Consider the following 16,876-nt stretch of genomic DNA (forward strand, 5'->3'; position numbering starts at 1 on the left):
AGTGAACTGTGTTGCGGTAATAACTGTTTATCGTTGCACCGACGCAGTGTTTTATAGACGCATGTAATTTATAGCAATGTCATGTGCATTGTGTCTGCATGGCCCACAGGCCGAATCTAATCACTTAACACTCGAAAAGAGGAAAAGCCATATGCTGCTTAAATGCCCTCCCACCCCCTCCTGTGCTTGATACCTCCTGGCTGAGCCACTTTTGATCCAGGAATTGTGACACCATCATGAAGGCCTTCTCAGCAATGATCACTTTTAGCTTTTGAGCTCTTCATTCGCGTACCCACTGCGAGGATCCTTGGGTGATGTTAACGATTGCTTCTTTGTGGTATCCTAAAAACAATCTCGCCATCGAGGGATATTTATAGCATTTCATGTGGCCATATTGAGTGCATACATTTGCCACTGGTGAGCTGTGGATACTCTCTGTTTATGCAAGCTAATGTCAAGTTCATGTACTCTTTGTGGTGAGGAATTTTTTACAACTCTTGATTTTTTTTAATATAAAAAGCCCATGATTCTAAAACATGGAGCTGTCATTTGTGATGATGTTGTTAAGTAGAGGCGAAGCACATTAAATTATCCTGAAGACCCCAGGGCTCTCTGGCATGAGTTTGTGGAATCCAGCAGGGATATTTGTATTAAATTTATTTATTTAATTTGGTCTGCTTGGCTGTCAACCAATGCTTGAAGTGATAATTTTGTCACCGGCAAGAGATTTGCTTGTGTTTCACATTTTAGTCACAAATAACGTGTTTTTTGAGTGGCAGGTTTTGGGTGATTGAGACTGGGGCTTAGCATGCTATGTGTGCGAATTATGCATCCACAGAATTTGGACATTATATTTATTTTAACAGGTTTCCTCTAAAATATATATAATAATGAAAACGGTATTTCTTACATGTCCACATACATCATCAATATGCAGCAAATACTTAAATCAATATGCAAATACTTTTCGGTTTATTTCATTTACTTTACGTTGGATGTGTGTCTCAGCAACCATTCTCATTCAAATACAACTGCCGTATCCATCAGCTTACGGCTATAAGCTGCTTGCACAAGGCAGCATGGCATAATTCCCAATGCAAAACATGCATAATTCTTCAACGTGCACCAAAAGAACATAAATTAGCCCTGCATGTTATACACGTGTACATTATACACGTATTTCTGTACATGAAAGTAGAAATAATATTGCATTTTTGTAAAAAAAAAAAGGCATGATATCGTACGGCAATAGGGTTATGCGTGTTGTTATGTAATAAACAATCTGACATTCTCTGTAGAAAATGTATCTTAGTATATATATGCATACATTTATTAATTTGCAGTCGCAGTCCTTTGCCCAATCCACTGCTGGATGCATGTATGTTCAATTTCTTTCGCACGATACGTAGCCAACCATGCTAATCGGATGCCTTCCCATAACATTTTGTCCTGAGAGCTGTTTTGACCGTACAGCACTTGGCCATGCTGGTCAGTGTCGGGCGGTGAAGTGGGAGCGCAGCACCAGTTCGTATATCCCTCACCACCAATGTTAACCGTGACCAGGTGTTGAATTCAGATCACATGCTTTGTAGCGCAGTATGCCACTGTCCTCTCCCCCCATGCAATATATGAAAATTGCACATTCATCACTTATACTGCAGACTCCCAGCGTTATATCTTAAACCATGGACGCATTTACATTAACGTATGCAAAATTTTTATACCATGGCAATCTCACGAAGGTATACATCTTTGCACATACATATGCATAGGGGGTGTGACACGTATTAACTTAATATATATACCGTCGGTTGCCAGGTTACTGCAGGTTACCGTAAGTGCACAGAAGGTGGTTTGAGAATGTGTGCTGACTAAAGATTGTGCGCTGGTTGTTTACACCAGTCAATACTATGCCACATGTGCAGATGCTATGCAGCCTCCTGAAACATTCATTTTCACCTCATTAGGCATTGACATTTTGCACAAAGCTTGCATCAGGCTCATTGTTGCACCTAAGCTTATGTTGCAAATAGAGGTGCACGATTTGGATCTGGTCGAACTAGAATGACATTGAATCATGATCAAAAATATCCTATCAAGCAGACCAAACTCAATCCACGTTTTCTTGGATCCAACACGCTTAGATAGCAAAATATTGCATGTCAAGATGCTCCAGTAGGTACTATCAACAGTAGGTAGATGCAAGAGTCATAGTACTAGGTAGGCTCTTATAGTGTAAATGCTTACCCCGAGCTCTCAATACTCTGATAGTGTGCTGTCTTTGAGTTGTACGCCTTTTGGCGTCATCTGGTCCAACACCAATGGAGACTAGGCTCTAAGAAAAGCTGTCTCGGATGTGGACCAATCAACTTCAAGGACAGTGCATATAATTATCATCATCAAAGTTGTTTATTTTTGTTTGCATTTTGACTGCTTGTGTTGTGGTTATTGCAAACATGATGCCTTGTATAATGGTGTCAGTTTTTGTACCAGTTGAAAGGGTAAAAACCTATTACTATAGGTAGGCTCTTGTGATTGTGCTACTGAGGAAGCCCCCAAACAATTGTGGAGTGAAACGGTGGACATCATGCTGAATGACGACATAACGCAGTTATGAGTATTTCAATAGAAAAATGTTGACTGCCCATCACATATGTTAACCTCACAAACAGGTACTATATCCGAAAGATAAAATGTAGTTGTATTGTACATTTCCTGTTAAGATACATTCTACTTCGACACTGGCTTGTTCATATGTCGTAGCATTGGTTTAAGATATAGGATTTTTTTTGCTGATTCTGCGAATAAAATGCCCCTGACATGTACTGTGATGGTTGAAGGAGAGAGTGGTTACCATAAAGAGAAACACGTTAAATATATTAAATATTTTTGGGGTGGGATCCTTCTCAAGTCAAAAGTAAAATGTTTCAGCCTCCTGCATACAGGCCTGGTTTAGGCACAAGTAACACATTAGTTAACTTAGGATATTACATTGAAAATTCATTATTTTGTTATTGTTATTTGCAATACCTTTATGCTGACTTTTTTTGTTCTACATGTCGACGGAGACTACAGTTTGGTTACATGTTGAAAGTAAACCTTTGGTCTTGAGCATGAAGAATGGTCGTGAAGATGAATGAATAAACATCTCGTTCCAGGTGGAGTGGATGAAAGACAAGGAACTCATCGACCCGGAGGAGGACTCAAACTTCTACATCACGGTGGATCACAACCTGATCATTAAGCAGGCGCGACTGTCGGACAGCGCCAACTACACGTGCGTGGCCAAGAACCTCGTGGCCAAGCGCCGGAGCTCCACCGCCACTGTCACCGTGTACGGTGAGTGGTGGTGGTGCAACAACAACAACGACAACAACCGCCGTTCACCACTAAGTGGCGGTGACATCACCATGGTGCTTGTGCCACGCTAGGTGCACCTTTGAAATGTTTGCTCTGGTTCCTTACACAAGCACCATGGCACTCGTGCCATGCTAGGTGCAACACCATACAAATGCATGCACTCGCACACACACACTCCTGTTTAGCCTTACGGAACTGCTCGGGCAAGTGCTGTTAGTGAGCAATTATTAAGGCTGGCATGGTACAAGGGAGGGGGTAATGAGGCCACTCCAGTTCACACCCTGATACTTTTGTCTCCCCTTTGTCCCCATGTAGTGTAATTATTTTAGGTTCGGTAGATCAGGTGAGGGGCGGTGGCGGGGGGGGCTCTCTGAGTTACATTCAGACACCAATTGTTGTCGGTCTTTTGCATGGCTAGGAAATATACCCAGGTTACCAGAGTTGTATATTTATGTGTGTGAATCAGTACAGCAGCAGCATTCCCCATAAATGCAGATGCAAGCAATGGCGGAGCCAAGATTTTCAGATGGGGGGTCAACCCCTCCAGCAATGCAAAATGATTGGAGTTGTTAGTAAGTAAGGACTTGTCCCTTGATTTTCATTCGACGCGTGTGCGGCGATGGCGCAGCCATCGATCGAGGGTCAAATTCGAACCGTGGGTGATCGGCATCGCGCTCGCTGAAAGTGAATGCCTTCATGGAAGTCGTGTACTGTATACGCAACTGCGCACAATTCTGTGAGTCACTTATAACTGTTTTGCCGTTACTTATTGCCAATTATGGACTCAGAATATTGTCCTATCATCTCATAGAGTCATTGGCACTTAATAATATGCTACACAGTGGCAGTGGGGGTCGCAAAATTCCGATTTATTACTAATAAACCCCAATGATCCGATCGAAATTAGGGATTTCGATTAGATCATTGGGGGTCACGTGCCACCCCCCCCACTGGTTTCGCCAGTGGATGCAAGTACACACTGACACAAACAAGGAGGTATAAACACACTTCTGTACACACGAGTACAAAGATGATCACATATAAAAAGATAAAGATCCCAAATACATATACAAATGGCTGATTTATGTCAGCAAAGACATTTTTTTACAACCGGCAGAGAACAAAATTTGCTGGAGAGAGCAGTCGCATGTCTGGTCAACATCTTTAACCCAGTCCGCGTGCTGACGCATCATGCCTTGTTTTGTTTTTAGGCTCAGCCAAGTGCAAACACACACTCAGTTCAGCTACACATTTGTACTGTTTTACATAATCAGGCACACTCCTAGCGTATTCAGTTCAATAACGACGTTCTACATTTTGTCATTTTGTTACCTCTCACACGCTGACAAAAAACCAAAGATCCCCCATATAGCCTTCAACAAACTGTTACGATAGGACAAGTGCCATTAGCGGGATATTATTTAGGCCAGGATGGCATGTCGACCACCACACATAGCCACTTCTGCCTCCTCTGTGCTGATGCTTACACACTGTCATTTAAGGCTGAGTCTACCTAAGGGTAGCTTAGGACTGGCTCAGATATCACTTGCCACTTACGTTAGCTATGGGTGAGATTTGAACTTGGGTTGCTAAGTTGGAAGCACAGTGGGTTTAACTACTGTGCCACATATAAAGTGAAATGCACATAGAGATTGTCTACCTGATTGACCAGGTAGAAAATCTCCAAGGAATGTATTTAATTAGAATTCCAAATAAAATAACTGTACATTCATATGTAAATTGCGTACTTCACATTATACCCATGTGCTTGTTGATAGATGTAGCCAAAGGAAATGTGGTGACTCCTGGACACAAAAGACTGATAATGACTTATCTCAGAGATTACTGTATTTAGGAAATTAATATACTGTAATATCCTTCATGATTTGTGTGTATTTAGAGGCCGTCATTGCACAAGCAGATGGTAAATAACAACTGAATTGAAATCAGAATACCAAATTGGAATTTGATTTAGAATTGTATTGCCTTGAATAGCAAATGCTGTATTGGGTATGCAAGTGTTTTCCCTTGTACTTGACTATACATGTTAAATTCTGAATCTGATGTTCAATGCATTGGCTGTGCTGGGAATATATATATGAAGCTCTGGGTTTGAGAGTTGGATGGACAAGTAATCACGGCAGACAGATTGTAAAGAGCAGATATGCAGGCATTTGGATTAGTACTGGAAAAAACAGATGGAAGCAGTGGCAGGGTGGGATTTTGAATGACACGAGATGTTTGGAGATGGAAAGGATCGCAGAAGCAGTTGGACACACGATGGTAAGGTGTCCCAGGCGGTGTTGACAAAACACTTCAAAAAAAGAGTCATGAGAGGAATGATAGATTAAGGTAAGTTTAAAACGTAGGCTTTCGCGACCAATATCATCCATAATAGAGGTTCTGGGATTAGATCGCGTAATTATATAAATGTGTCGTTAAAACCCGCCAACACCCGACACGGCCAACTAGTAAGGGTTGTCATGTAAACAGAACATGCCAATTTGGCATGTCGGGTGGTGGCGGGTTTTAACCACACATTTATATATTTACGCTATCTAACCCAAAAACCTCGATTATATAGGGTGTTTCAAAAACATGGACCCAATTTGAAATCGCTATATCTCTACAACCACGAACCGCCCATGAATGAAACTCTTACCACTTGAAAGGGCGGGGCATAAAGTTTCAAACGATTACCGCTACATGCCTCTGCCAGCACACACACAGCCCCGAGCTTGAGTCATTCGCAAGATGGTGACCCACAACACAAGGGGCGTTCTGCGTTCTGCAGTTCAGCAAGACTGAATCCGTAATTGCGGTGCAGTGTGCGTTTCAACGACGTTTTGGCATTGATCCGCCAATGTCAAAGAGCATTCGTCGTTGGTACCGACAATTTGAGGAAACATGTAGATCAAGAGAAGAGAAAAATATGTCTCGATATGGTTGACAAGATAGAGGCACGTAAACATATAAGGTTGATGTTTACTTTTCAATTTATGGAAATGGTCAATAGTATTCAATGTTAATGATATAAATGTTTGCAGAAAAAAAGCAAAGGATTAGACTTTGCAATGGTGCATTTGGTAGTTATTTGCCCACAGAGCATGTAAAGGGTTAATGCTAACCTGTGTGAGTTGGAGCAATAGGAAACTCCGCTAGGCTAGCACAGGGCTTTATTACTTCCTGGAAGCACACGTTAGCAGCAGCATGTTGACTTTTAAGCAGGGGCGGTTTCTTCATTTGGGCGATTTGGCGACGCACCACCAATGTCATTGAACCACAGAGTTACGCGAGCCGTTACTGTGCCTCTGGATATAGTCCAATCAGCGTCATGTCACGTTCTGTAGAGTACCGCCTCTTTTTGGGCGATTTCACTCCGGCTGAGAATCGCCCAGAGTGTTCCCATAGACTTACATTCAAAGATGTTTTTTTTCGAACGGCGGGCGCTGCAATGCATTCTCTATGGCTTCCGGGAGTGCTCGCACTAACGTGCTTACGTCATCATACGTAAGCACGTTTCAGTCAACAATATTATTTGTCGCTACCTAGTGGAATCTTTAATAAAAGAAACTGAGTGGATTGTAATAATAGTGAGTATAGAAACAAACAAGATGTATTGTAAGAGTCACTTTATTTTTCATTAATATTAAAGAAGTGAAGTTGCCTTTACATGCTTAAGCTGTTAATTTATCCATTGCATGGGTGGACCTTATCCGTATCAATCATCCAAACATTTCCCCCCCCCTGAGAGATTTTGCAGGAGCCGCCACTGCTGTTAAGCAAGGTAAGTGGACTGTGGCAGGACCTGTGGCTAAAATAAATGATAGCAGCATTACAAGACCGATGACAACATGGTAGCAAAAGGAGGGACTGTGCTCTAAAGGATGACCACTGCAAATGTGGATTCGTGAGACCAACTCAAGGATAGGAGAGAGATGGCGATTTAATTGCTGGACCGAGATGGAAGTTAATATTTTTGGGAGAAATTCAAATAGCAGGATAAATAAACTAGCCAATGAATGATATGCACAGAAGAGATATTGTTATTTCTATCTCACAATGTAGTAATTTATTGTAAGTTATTTCAAAATACGATGAATATCGATTCCAAACAGTATTTAACTTTTCCAAATAATGTGCTTTGTTTTGGGGCAGACAGTGTGCTCTAATAATGTTTTGCAATATTATTAGATGAGATTTGACCAGCTGAACCCTAAACAATGTTACATCCACAAATACAGTAACTACTAAACTAAAACTAGACTGTTTATTTTACCAGGTAAGGCCCCCTGAGCTGTATAGCTCTTTTTCAGAAGCAACCTGGCCACAAATGATAGCTCAACGAAGTGGCTTATCATGTGGATATTTATAGCAGTAAATTACTGTACTATAAAATGCATGTTGATTCTAAACATGGAGGGAAAAGTCGAAGGACCCAGAGAAAAATCCACACGACCACAGGGAGAACATGCAAACTCCAAATATATTGCAGGCATGAGGGGAAGAATCGAACCTACAACTTCCTGTATACAAGGCGAGGTAGTTGACATCTCATTCCAAGTGCATGCACATTAAGGCTGGGTAATTCTAACAGGTTTTATCCTGGAATGATTATTACATTCTGAGAATCTAAAAGGATTCCTAATGGGATTGTTGGATTATAGGAATGGAATTGTTGGGGAGGTGGGGGGGGGCTTGACTGAGCCAGACATGGTATTCATGATGGCCTTGTGGCCTGGTCGGGCTTACCTAAGCCAGGCATGGTATTCATGAGGGCCTTTGTGGACTGGTCGGGTTTTACTGAGTCAGTCATGGTATTCATGTGGGGCTCTCTGGCCTGGTCAGGCTTTCCTGAGCCAGACATGGAATTCATAAAGGCCTCTGTGGCCAGGTCGACCAAATTGAATCTCTAATGATAAGCAGGAGGAATGCCTGGTTCATACGAGGGAGCTGGAATCAAAGTTGGAATCAAATTTGATTCCAGCCATCTGTTGTAACCAAAATCACCAATGCTGCATATAAAATAGACATTGGCCACTATGCCAGCCAGGTTTCTTTTGCCTCCCAAGTTACCTGAACGCCATTCCAGAACTGGGGAGGAATCAGGCCAATTGTCCATGCTGAGCATCGACATTGAGATTCAATTATGATTTTAGCAGCCTGGAATTAACCAGAATTGGCATTCTGGCCAACTGGAATCAGCAATGCTTGGCTAGGCGTAGCTGAATTTTAAGTGAGCATAGAAGAATGTTAGCTAAACTAGATTTGCAATAAAATGGCAAAAGAGTACAATTATATTGCACGAATCTTCCAAATTCCCATTAAAATGAATGGAAATTGTACCATGGGAATAAACCATATAAAAATCACAGTTCCTGCAGGAATTGTCCAGGGTGAAATTGTTGGAATTTAATTAGATTCCTGCAGGAATCGCTCACCTCTATTATTGCACATTGATACACACCATATGTGCATACATACAGTACCATGTGAAAACCTTATATTTGGTTGAATCTAGAAAGCGTGCTTCTTAAGATGCATGAGTGGTTGCTCTTTTTTATTGTTCACCACTCAAGTGTGTTTTTTTGCACGTTTAAACCTTGCCCTGAAATAAACATGCTAGCAAACTTTGGCTGATACGAAGGTGACTACTTTGTTATTATTCCACCTTCAATGGCCTGTGAATCTCGTGCCCTCTGTTTGCACACGTATCAAAACTTTCACTGCTCTTTAAATTGTTGTATATATTCCTGAATAATGTGAATGTGAAAATAAAAAAGAAATATATTTTTTTAATTTACTTGATCAGTATGATACTTATATAGTAGTATATTCAGTGCAAAGTGAACATTTTTTATTAGATTTTATATATATTAATGTATATGGAAAAAAAACCTGAATCATGACAGTTTTTACTGGTAGAAACCACCTGGTTCCACCAGCCCACATGGGATTATTGTGTCCGTCCATCGTGCATCCAAAAATGGGAGGGGTTGGACGGGTGGAGAGGGGAGGGTGGGGAGGGGCTGGTTTGGGAAGGTTGGGAGGGGCTGGGTGGGGAGGGTGGGGCTGAGTAGAGGGTGGGAGGGGTGGGGCTGGGTGGGGAGGGGCTGGTCACCCCGTGGTGCCCTTATAAAACTCAACGTTTAACCTACTCACGCCGGCTTGTGCCCGCCCTCACAGTCGGCCATATTTGCGGAATACACCACGCCGCCGTTGACCCTGGCCATTGACTGAGCAACCCAACGTTCCTACCAGCTCCCTCCGCAGGAATGTGTTATTTTAAGGTTCTGTCTATTTCGTTGAACGATGTCTCATAAAATGCACTGCTAATGCCAGGCGTGATACTACTTAGCAAAGTGAAGCCACGACTTTTCTATTTTTACCACGAAATGTTTTTTTTATATATTAGTAAGTATACGTTTATATTTTTTGTAATTCCTTATGTGAGTATTTGGGCCACTTTGGGGAGTTCCATTTATGAATAGCTTCGGCAATCATTGTGCGAACGATGGCACTTAAAACAGAGATAGTTGAACGTGTTGGTGGTCAATTTACAAAAAAAATCATGACTCTTGGTAACCTAATGCCATCGTTTTACTATTATCACAGTATGTGTTATAGTTAATGGATAGAAAACTAGATTCACAAATGCAATTGTGAAGCAGTATGGAGACATAACCTTAATGTTATACTGAAGGCCCCAGGGATCTTAACAATGCATAATAGTAAGTGAAGTTGATGTTAATTACTTGTGCATGTAAACTGCAGGTTTACACCCAAAGGGGTTGTTTATTTTCACGATAGTATGGATATGATTGTATACAGTGATTAAATACATTCTGCTTTTTAAATCATAGCCATCATACATCAAGACACTTATTGGATATGCACAGGCCAAATATATATAAATATATATTAGTTTTCGATTTAAAGCTTTCGTGACTGCAGGGATTCATCTTCTTGGTTCTTTCGGTAAAGTCACGTAGAAGGGAAGTAATAAAATAATAAAAATAAAACATAATAAAACAATTCTCACGACGTTTCGGCCACAACGCAAGCAGCCGTCCTCAGGTGAAAACCAGGTCCGTCGAGGCGACAGAGTCTGAATGAAACAGCATGTGAAACAGCATGTGATTGCCGAAGCTATTCATAAATTGTTTTATTATGTTTTATTTTTATTATTTTATTACTTCCCTTCTACGTGACTTTACCGAAAGAACCAAGAAGATATATATTAGTTGCATATGGAAACATTGTGGAAAGCTTGATGTGTTAGTTGTGTCTTCCAACCTGTCTGATCAGACTGATAAGATAGGGTAGGGCAAATGTATCTGATGAGTGCACTGTGCAAAGGCATGTCTACTTTTCATGCAAGTAAACAAATACAAAATAGACAAAGATCCCCCAAATTGTCTGTGTCAGCATGTTCGTGCAGGTGCTGTTAGTGAGTATCTATTGAGGCCAACATAGTACACTAGGTGGTGGAGTTGCCATCAACACATCCGATCACCTTTGTCTCCCCAGTTCTCATGTTTTGCACATTGCAGCAGGTGCTCATTATAGTGTAGGCGACCTGGGAAAGGTTGCGGCTTAGAGATGAACTCCAGTTACAGGGTCTGCAGCGCAGTGCACCGATCTGCATGCCATCGCTCCCCACATGGAACAAACAATACAGGCGCACACATTGCATCAGTCTAATGAGAGAACATGTTGCAGACTTGATGAAAAAACTATTTTAAAAATTGTGACTCTCATGGCTCTGACTTTAATAATTTAAAAGCAATGTAATGGCATGTTTTTGCCTATTAAAATGGAAATGCATTAATTGAAACTACTCGACAAAGCATTGCAGTGGTGTTTTTTTTTTATTGAGCACATTGAGCTAGCATTTAGGTTAAGCATGTCAATGCCACATGGCAGTTCCAGGAATGATTGTCAAATTGAAATGAATGGATAATTTTATGCAATACCCACATATGTTGATTTCATGAACGATTCCATAATGCATCGTGCACATTTGATATTTACTTCACAGATGGCTTTATTTATTAGTTCCTGAAAATTGTAGGAGGTGTAAGCAACCACCTTTATATAACCATTTGCAGTGTATAGACATTCAGTAATAATACAGTTATTATAAATATTAAATTAGTTAACTGCAAATATTACTGGCACGGTACATGTATATGGAAGGCGCTTTATGTGTAGTGGTGCACTGGTTCACACACTGCATTATGAACCTGGCAACCTGAGTTTTATTCCCAACCTCGGTGACATGGAATATTTAAACTGATCTTCGACCAACCTGCACTGACCAGCGTGGTGAAGTATGGACGCATAACCCCCATTACCAATACGGTGTAGAGCAAACGTTTCATGTTATTGAAGTTAATATCTACCAAAAACAAACGGCAATCATTAGAAATGCTAATTTTAGCATGGCTGAACTGGTGAATGGATATACTGTCATGGGCATTCTTATTTGTTCTAAACAGTGAGCCTATACACGAGTACGTCTTATACACTTATAAGCAGTACTCTGCAATTTGTTAATGCCAAGTACTTTTTTTTACATAATAAAATAATTTTAAACAGTCTCCAACAAGGTGTAATTAATTAATTAATATTTGCTAATGCAATTGTCCACTTGCAAAGTAAATGTATTATTTTGGCCACACCTGAAAATGGTCTTGCAATATTAAGTTGGAGCTTGTTACATCTGATAATGAACCTGAATTTGGTTGCTCTTCCAATTTGTCTTTAAATATTACTTTAATTTACCGTTATCTGTTTTCGGTGTTCTTGCTCTAGCCTTCAAAAAGCACACGCATGCACTGCAATACTTGTAAATTCATGTATAAATAAAAGAATAATTGTGACTTTAATTAGGTACTTCAAGTTGCATGTGTTAATTATTTGGCATATGGAAAAGGACACCTAATTGTACGGTCATGATAATTGTGTCCTAGTATCACTGTGTTGTCATTTAATTTTCTATTGAACTATAGCAGTTTATTTCAGTAAAATTTTCATGCCCTGGGGTAATGGTTACCACACCGCACTTGCAATCCACAGGCTGCCGAATGGATTTGACCTCCCAGAGGTGACAGAAACAATCCCCTTGGCTCTGTCCATCCAGCAGCCCAAACGGGTACACCACAGTTGATTGGCAGGTTGCATGTGGTGGGGTAAAGTGTGGGTACTCCTATCTGTCCAATATGTCTGGCTAGCATTGAAGAGCAGGCCACATCGCGTAGAGGGGCTGTCTAGAGCTCTGCCTAATGGAGTGATGGGAGGCTGCATCTATTCTGCAATCTTTACCTTAAGTTGAATTATGGCTTCTCTCTGCAGTGAATGGGGGGTGGTCCCTGTGGACAGAGTGGTCGCCCTGTAACAGCAAGTGTGGCCGTGGCACCCAGAAGAGAACCAGGAGCTGCACCAACCCAGCCCCTCTCAACGGAGGAGCTGTGTGCAATGGGCAGGGTACTCAAAAGATCTCCTGCTCCACCATTTGTCCAGGTATACTTTCATGGTTTTTGTGATGATATCATTCTGGCCTGACACAGCTGGGTGGCAGTGTGGTTTAGAGTACCTGACTCACAATCATAAACATATGAGTTTAAATGCCATCGATTCAGCCAATCATTTCAAGGAAAGAAATAGCCTTGGCAATTATAGATAATTTAGCCTCTTCCATTGAAATGTTGAATTTCCTCCACTGCATCAGAGCCACCAACTGAGATACCTGCTATCTAATTACTCATTTTTAAATAACTAGACTGGTTTGTTTTGATTTTTTATGCATACACAGCAACAATCCTGACAGCACACATAATGCAATGCAAATGAAAGGGAGAAAACAAGACTGAGTGTAAAAGCAGGTTATGGCAAATTCCCATAACCTCTTCATGGCCCAAGTACCAATAGCTTCAAGGGAAGATTTGGTGAGTTTGAAATACTGAAATGAGTAATCAGCTTCAAGGTGAATTCAAACAGCTTTTGGAAGTTGTATAACTGAATAATTCTACTGGGATTGTTAACCACCATGCGGCATTGCTACTGTTAATTTTATTCTCTCATCTGAATTCACAATTTTGCTCCAATACATTTAATGATAGGAATTTATGATGCTAATTGAAATGCTGTTTTGAATCAGAGGTTAATTAATTTCTAGAAATGATTATACTAATTTACATACTTTTCGTAAATTCTGCCTGAAAGGGTTGTCATAGTCATGGTGGTTTTGAGATATTCAATTTTCTGTGGGTGTGTGTGAAGAGCGGTAGTGTTGCGGTTAGCAACTTTAGTTCGATTTCCTCTCACAACCAACACGAGCGATGATTATCTGAACCAGTCCTGGTCCTCCGCTATACCGACTCAGCCTCAAATAAGTACATGGTGTAAACATCACCGCTAGGGAAACAATGGCTGTCAGGAGTGATGCTGGCCACCCACACCCTCGTGTGCTGTGCTGGCCTTCATAGGTGCTCGCTTACAGCACTTGCCCCAACAGTCTGCATTGGCTATAGAGGGGATCTGTGTATAATATATGACTTGCACAGATATGTATATTTTATGAGATGCAAAAGGTAAATTTTAAGTAAATGTTCTGTGAACTTGCAAGGTTAACATTACAGTGTTTATTACGACAATATATATTTTGAAGCTGGGTTCTCTCTGTTTACATATTGCCAATTTTGGCGCAGTGATCCTGTGCTGTATAGGAAATGGATTTTCCTCTATGCACCCATTTGCACAAGTCATAACGCCATTCTGTGCTGTGTTCCGCGTGCCGTGTCGTCGTCCCGCCTGCTGTGCTGCGTGCCGTGGCAGTGGATGGCGGCTGGGTGGAGTGGAGCAAGTGGTCGACCTGTGGTCCCGACTGCACCCACTGGAGGAGCCGGGAGTGCTCCAACCCGGCCCCTGTCAACGGAGGCAAGGATTGCCACGGCTCTCCACTGCAGTCCCAGAACTGCTCCGACGCTCTCTGCATACAAAGTGAGAAAATCATATTAATACCTTTTTGCAATAATCAAAGTTGCACGTGAATTTGCAACTCTTGTTTTTTTTTATATATGGGGAACATTATTTACAAGTGGCAGACTCTGCCATGGTGTAATGGCTGTGAACGCCAGCAGTGTACATGGGTACAACACAGTTAGTCGATCAGCAGCTTGTGTGTATTGGGGTAAAAAATGGGTACTCCTATGTTTTGTTAAACGTCTGGTCAGTGTGGAAGATGAGACCAAATACAAAATACCTTCGAGGGGGGCTTTCGAGAGCCTTCTAGAGAGGGGGGGCTCTCTAGAGCTCTCTAGAGCCCCCCTCTAGTCGAGGCCCTTCTGACAGCAGTGGTGTGAGTGAACAATGGCTGGGCTCTGCACATTTACCTTTTATTTATAAATAAGCAGTCCTGCATTATATCAGTTTTTAATTAATCGTGACGTAACAAACCAAATCAATGACATGTTGTCAATAATGAAACAGTTTTTTTATGCATTCGCCGAAAATAGATCAAATCTTCCCATAATTTATATTGCCAATTAGTGGCAAGTGCATATAAAATAAAATAGCTGTGAACTGCAATTAAGCATGATTATGTGGGTATCCTCATTACACAAGGGGGAGCCAAAATAGTTGTATGCATTAAATTGTTATTGCATGCATTTATTAGTCTAGAGAGTGTGTTTCCTCTGATTGTGGGGTGCTGAGAAATCTACTGCTAAATGTGCTCATGTATTAAATCGTCCATCTGATCCGCAGTTATCTTTACGCACCACACTTTAAGCAGATGCTAATATTCCCACTCTTGATTGTCTATGCAATCACACCCATGTTATCAGCTCAACTTCAGCAGCATGTGAGATTGATAGAATGACAGAATGGATTCTGCATTAATCATTGAAGTCTATGGAAATGCGAAATGCTCTTGAGGTGTTCATATAGCAGCATCCGTATGGCTCACCCACGATCCGGCATGCGTACGTTCCAGCAGAGCAAATTATAATTTTGCACTGGTAATGCTTTGTAACATTTTCATTTAAATAAAAAAAAGTACAAGAAACATAACTTTATAAACGCATTCTGTTGAACATTGATTGTATATTTTTACATGGGCAAAATAGTTTGGCAGTATAATGGATGATTTATCAGGCAACCTCATGAGGTTTTTTTTTTATACCCGTCACGGTTGCGTAATGGTATATTTAAAATTATCCATCAAGCATTCAGTAGATTGATGTTTACATAAACACATTTCGAATTATTAATTTGATGGCTAACATGAGTGCAGCACAATACAAATTTGCCTGTGTTTGATATTCACACCTTCATGAAATATGTTTCTATCATTAGCACAGTAGAGGATATTTTTCAGAGAAAGTTCACACGACTGAGCATTTTATTCATAATTATGAGAAAAGTATTCCTGTTATATGTTAATGCGCTCAACTCCACAGGGTTTCCAGAGTTAATGCACTAAAATCACAGGTGACATTTTAAAAATAACATGACAAAACTAATCAAAAAGTGTATTGTTTTTGTTTTGCAAATAATCCGATGACAATGAAGAATTATGTGGGGATGACATAGTGAAACTTGTCCTGGGCTTCCATTAAAATCTGTTCTTTAGTTTGAGTTCAATATTTGTAGAGGCAGCAGTATCATTCCTAAAATGTTTGCTTAGTGCTACTCCATATAAATTGAATACAATAGTGCAGGTATCTTATATTGTTGGTCACTCAACATCATGTGTGTTGGGTCAAGAGACTATGCACTCAGCATCACTTTGTTCCTCTATCCATTGAGGCATTTATGAAAAAGCTCAGCCACTATAGACTAGAACGCATTGCATGGCACATTCTATGAGAAAAGTGTTTTATCAAAGACCGTATAACTTAGCTGCACTATGTGTCAAGAATACGAAAAATAATGTGTAAATAAGACCAGTGCAGAGGATAAATAATCGTAAATAATAATAATACTGCAATCATATTGAATTATCATAATCATGTACTTTATCCAAGAAAGAGTTTCAACACTATTGCCGAGGGGGGTCCTATATCCGGGATGTTTGGCCAATCCTTTTGGAGGGGTGGTTGGCATGTAGAATTAAACCACAATACCTTGAGAAAACACATGCAATATGAGGAGATAACAATTACAGTTTTGGATTTATGTTGCATCCACATTTGACTTGCATCTCACGAGGCTGTACAGAATCTGGGAGGGGGGGGAAATCGAAAAAGCGCATCATTCGCGGAGAACATAAAATAAATAAATAATCTTCACCACTGTTCAACCAAGCCATGTTGGTGCCTCGCTGAGCCAGTCCGACTCGGCTCACGAGGTGCCGGGGCTGTTTTTTCCCTGCCATCGCCGAGCTGTGCCGCTGGCATCACACGCAATGTCACGAGATGGAATGTGGCCGATGTGGTGATGCTGTATCTTCACAGTTGTACTGACTGACATCATAGGTAGAAAACCAGTCATTTGCCCCACCGCTGGCCCC

At 40.9% G+C, this 16,876-nt stretch overlaps 1 protein-coding gene across 1 annotated transcript in view; it reads left to right on the plus strand.

The window, feature by feature from the left end:
* LOC133350654 (netrin receptor UNC5C-like) overlaps window positions 1-16,876 on the plus strand; it is a 101,657-nt gene that overhangs the window by 58,737 nt on the left and 26,044 nt on the right. The window contains exons 5-7 of the mRNA XM_061565253.1: window positions 3,159-3,339; window positions 12,718-12,885; window positions 14,200-14,364. Of these exons, the coding sequence (XP_061421237.1) occupies window positions 3,159-3,339; window positions 12,718-12,885; window positions 14,200-14,364 (514 nt within the window). The remainder of the gene's footprint in view (window positions 1-3,158; window positions 3,340-12,717; window positions 12,886-14,199; window positions 14,365-16,876) is intronic.

The sequence above is a fragment of the Lethenteron reissneri genome, chromosome 34 (genome assembly GCF_015708825.2).
Source record: "Lethenteron reissneri isolate LAM-NWPU_2019-01 chromosome 34, ASM1570882v1, whole genome shotgun sequence".
Taxonomy (NCBI): Eukaryota; Metazoa; Chordata; class Hyperoartia; order Petromyzontiformes; family Petromyzontidae; genus Lethenteron; species Lethenteron reissneri.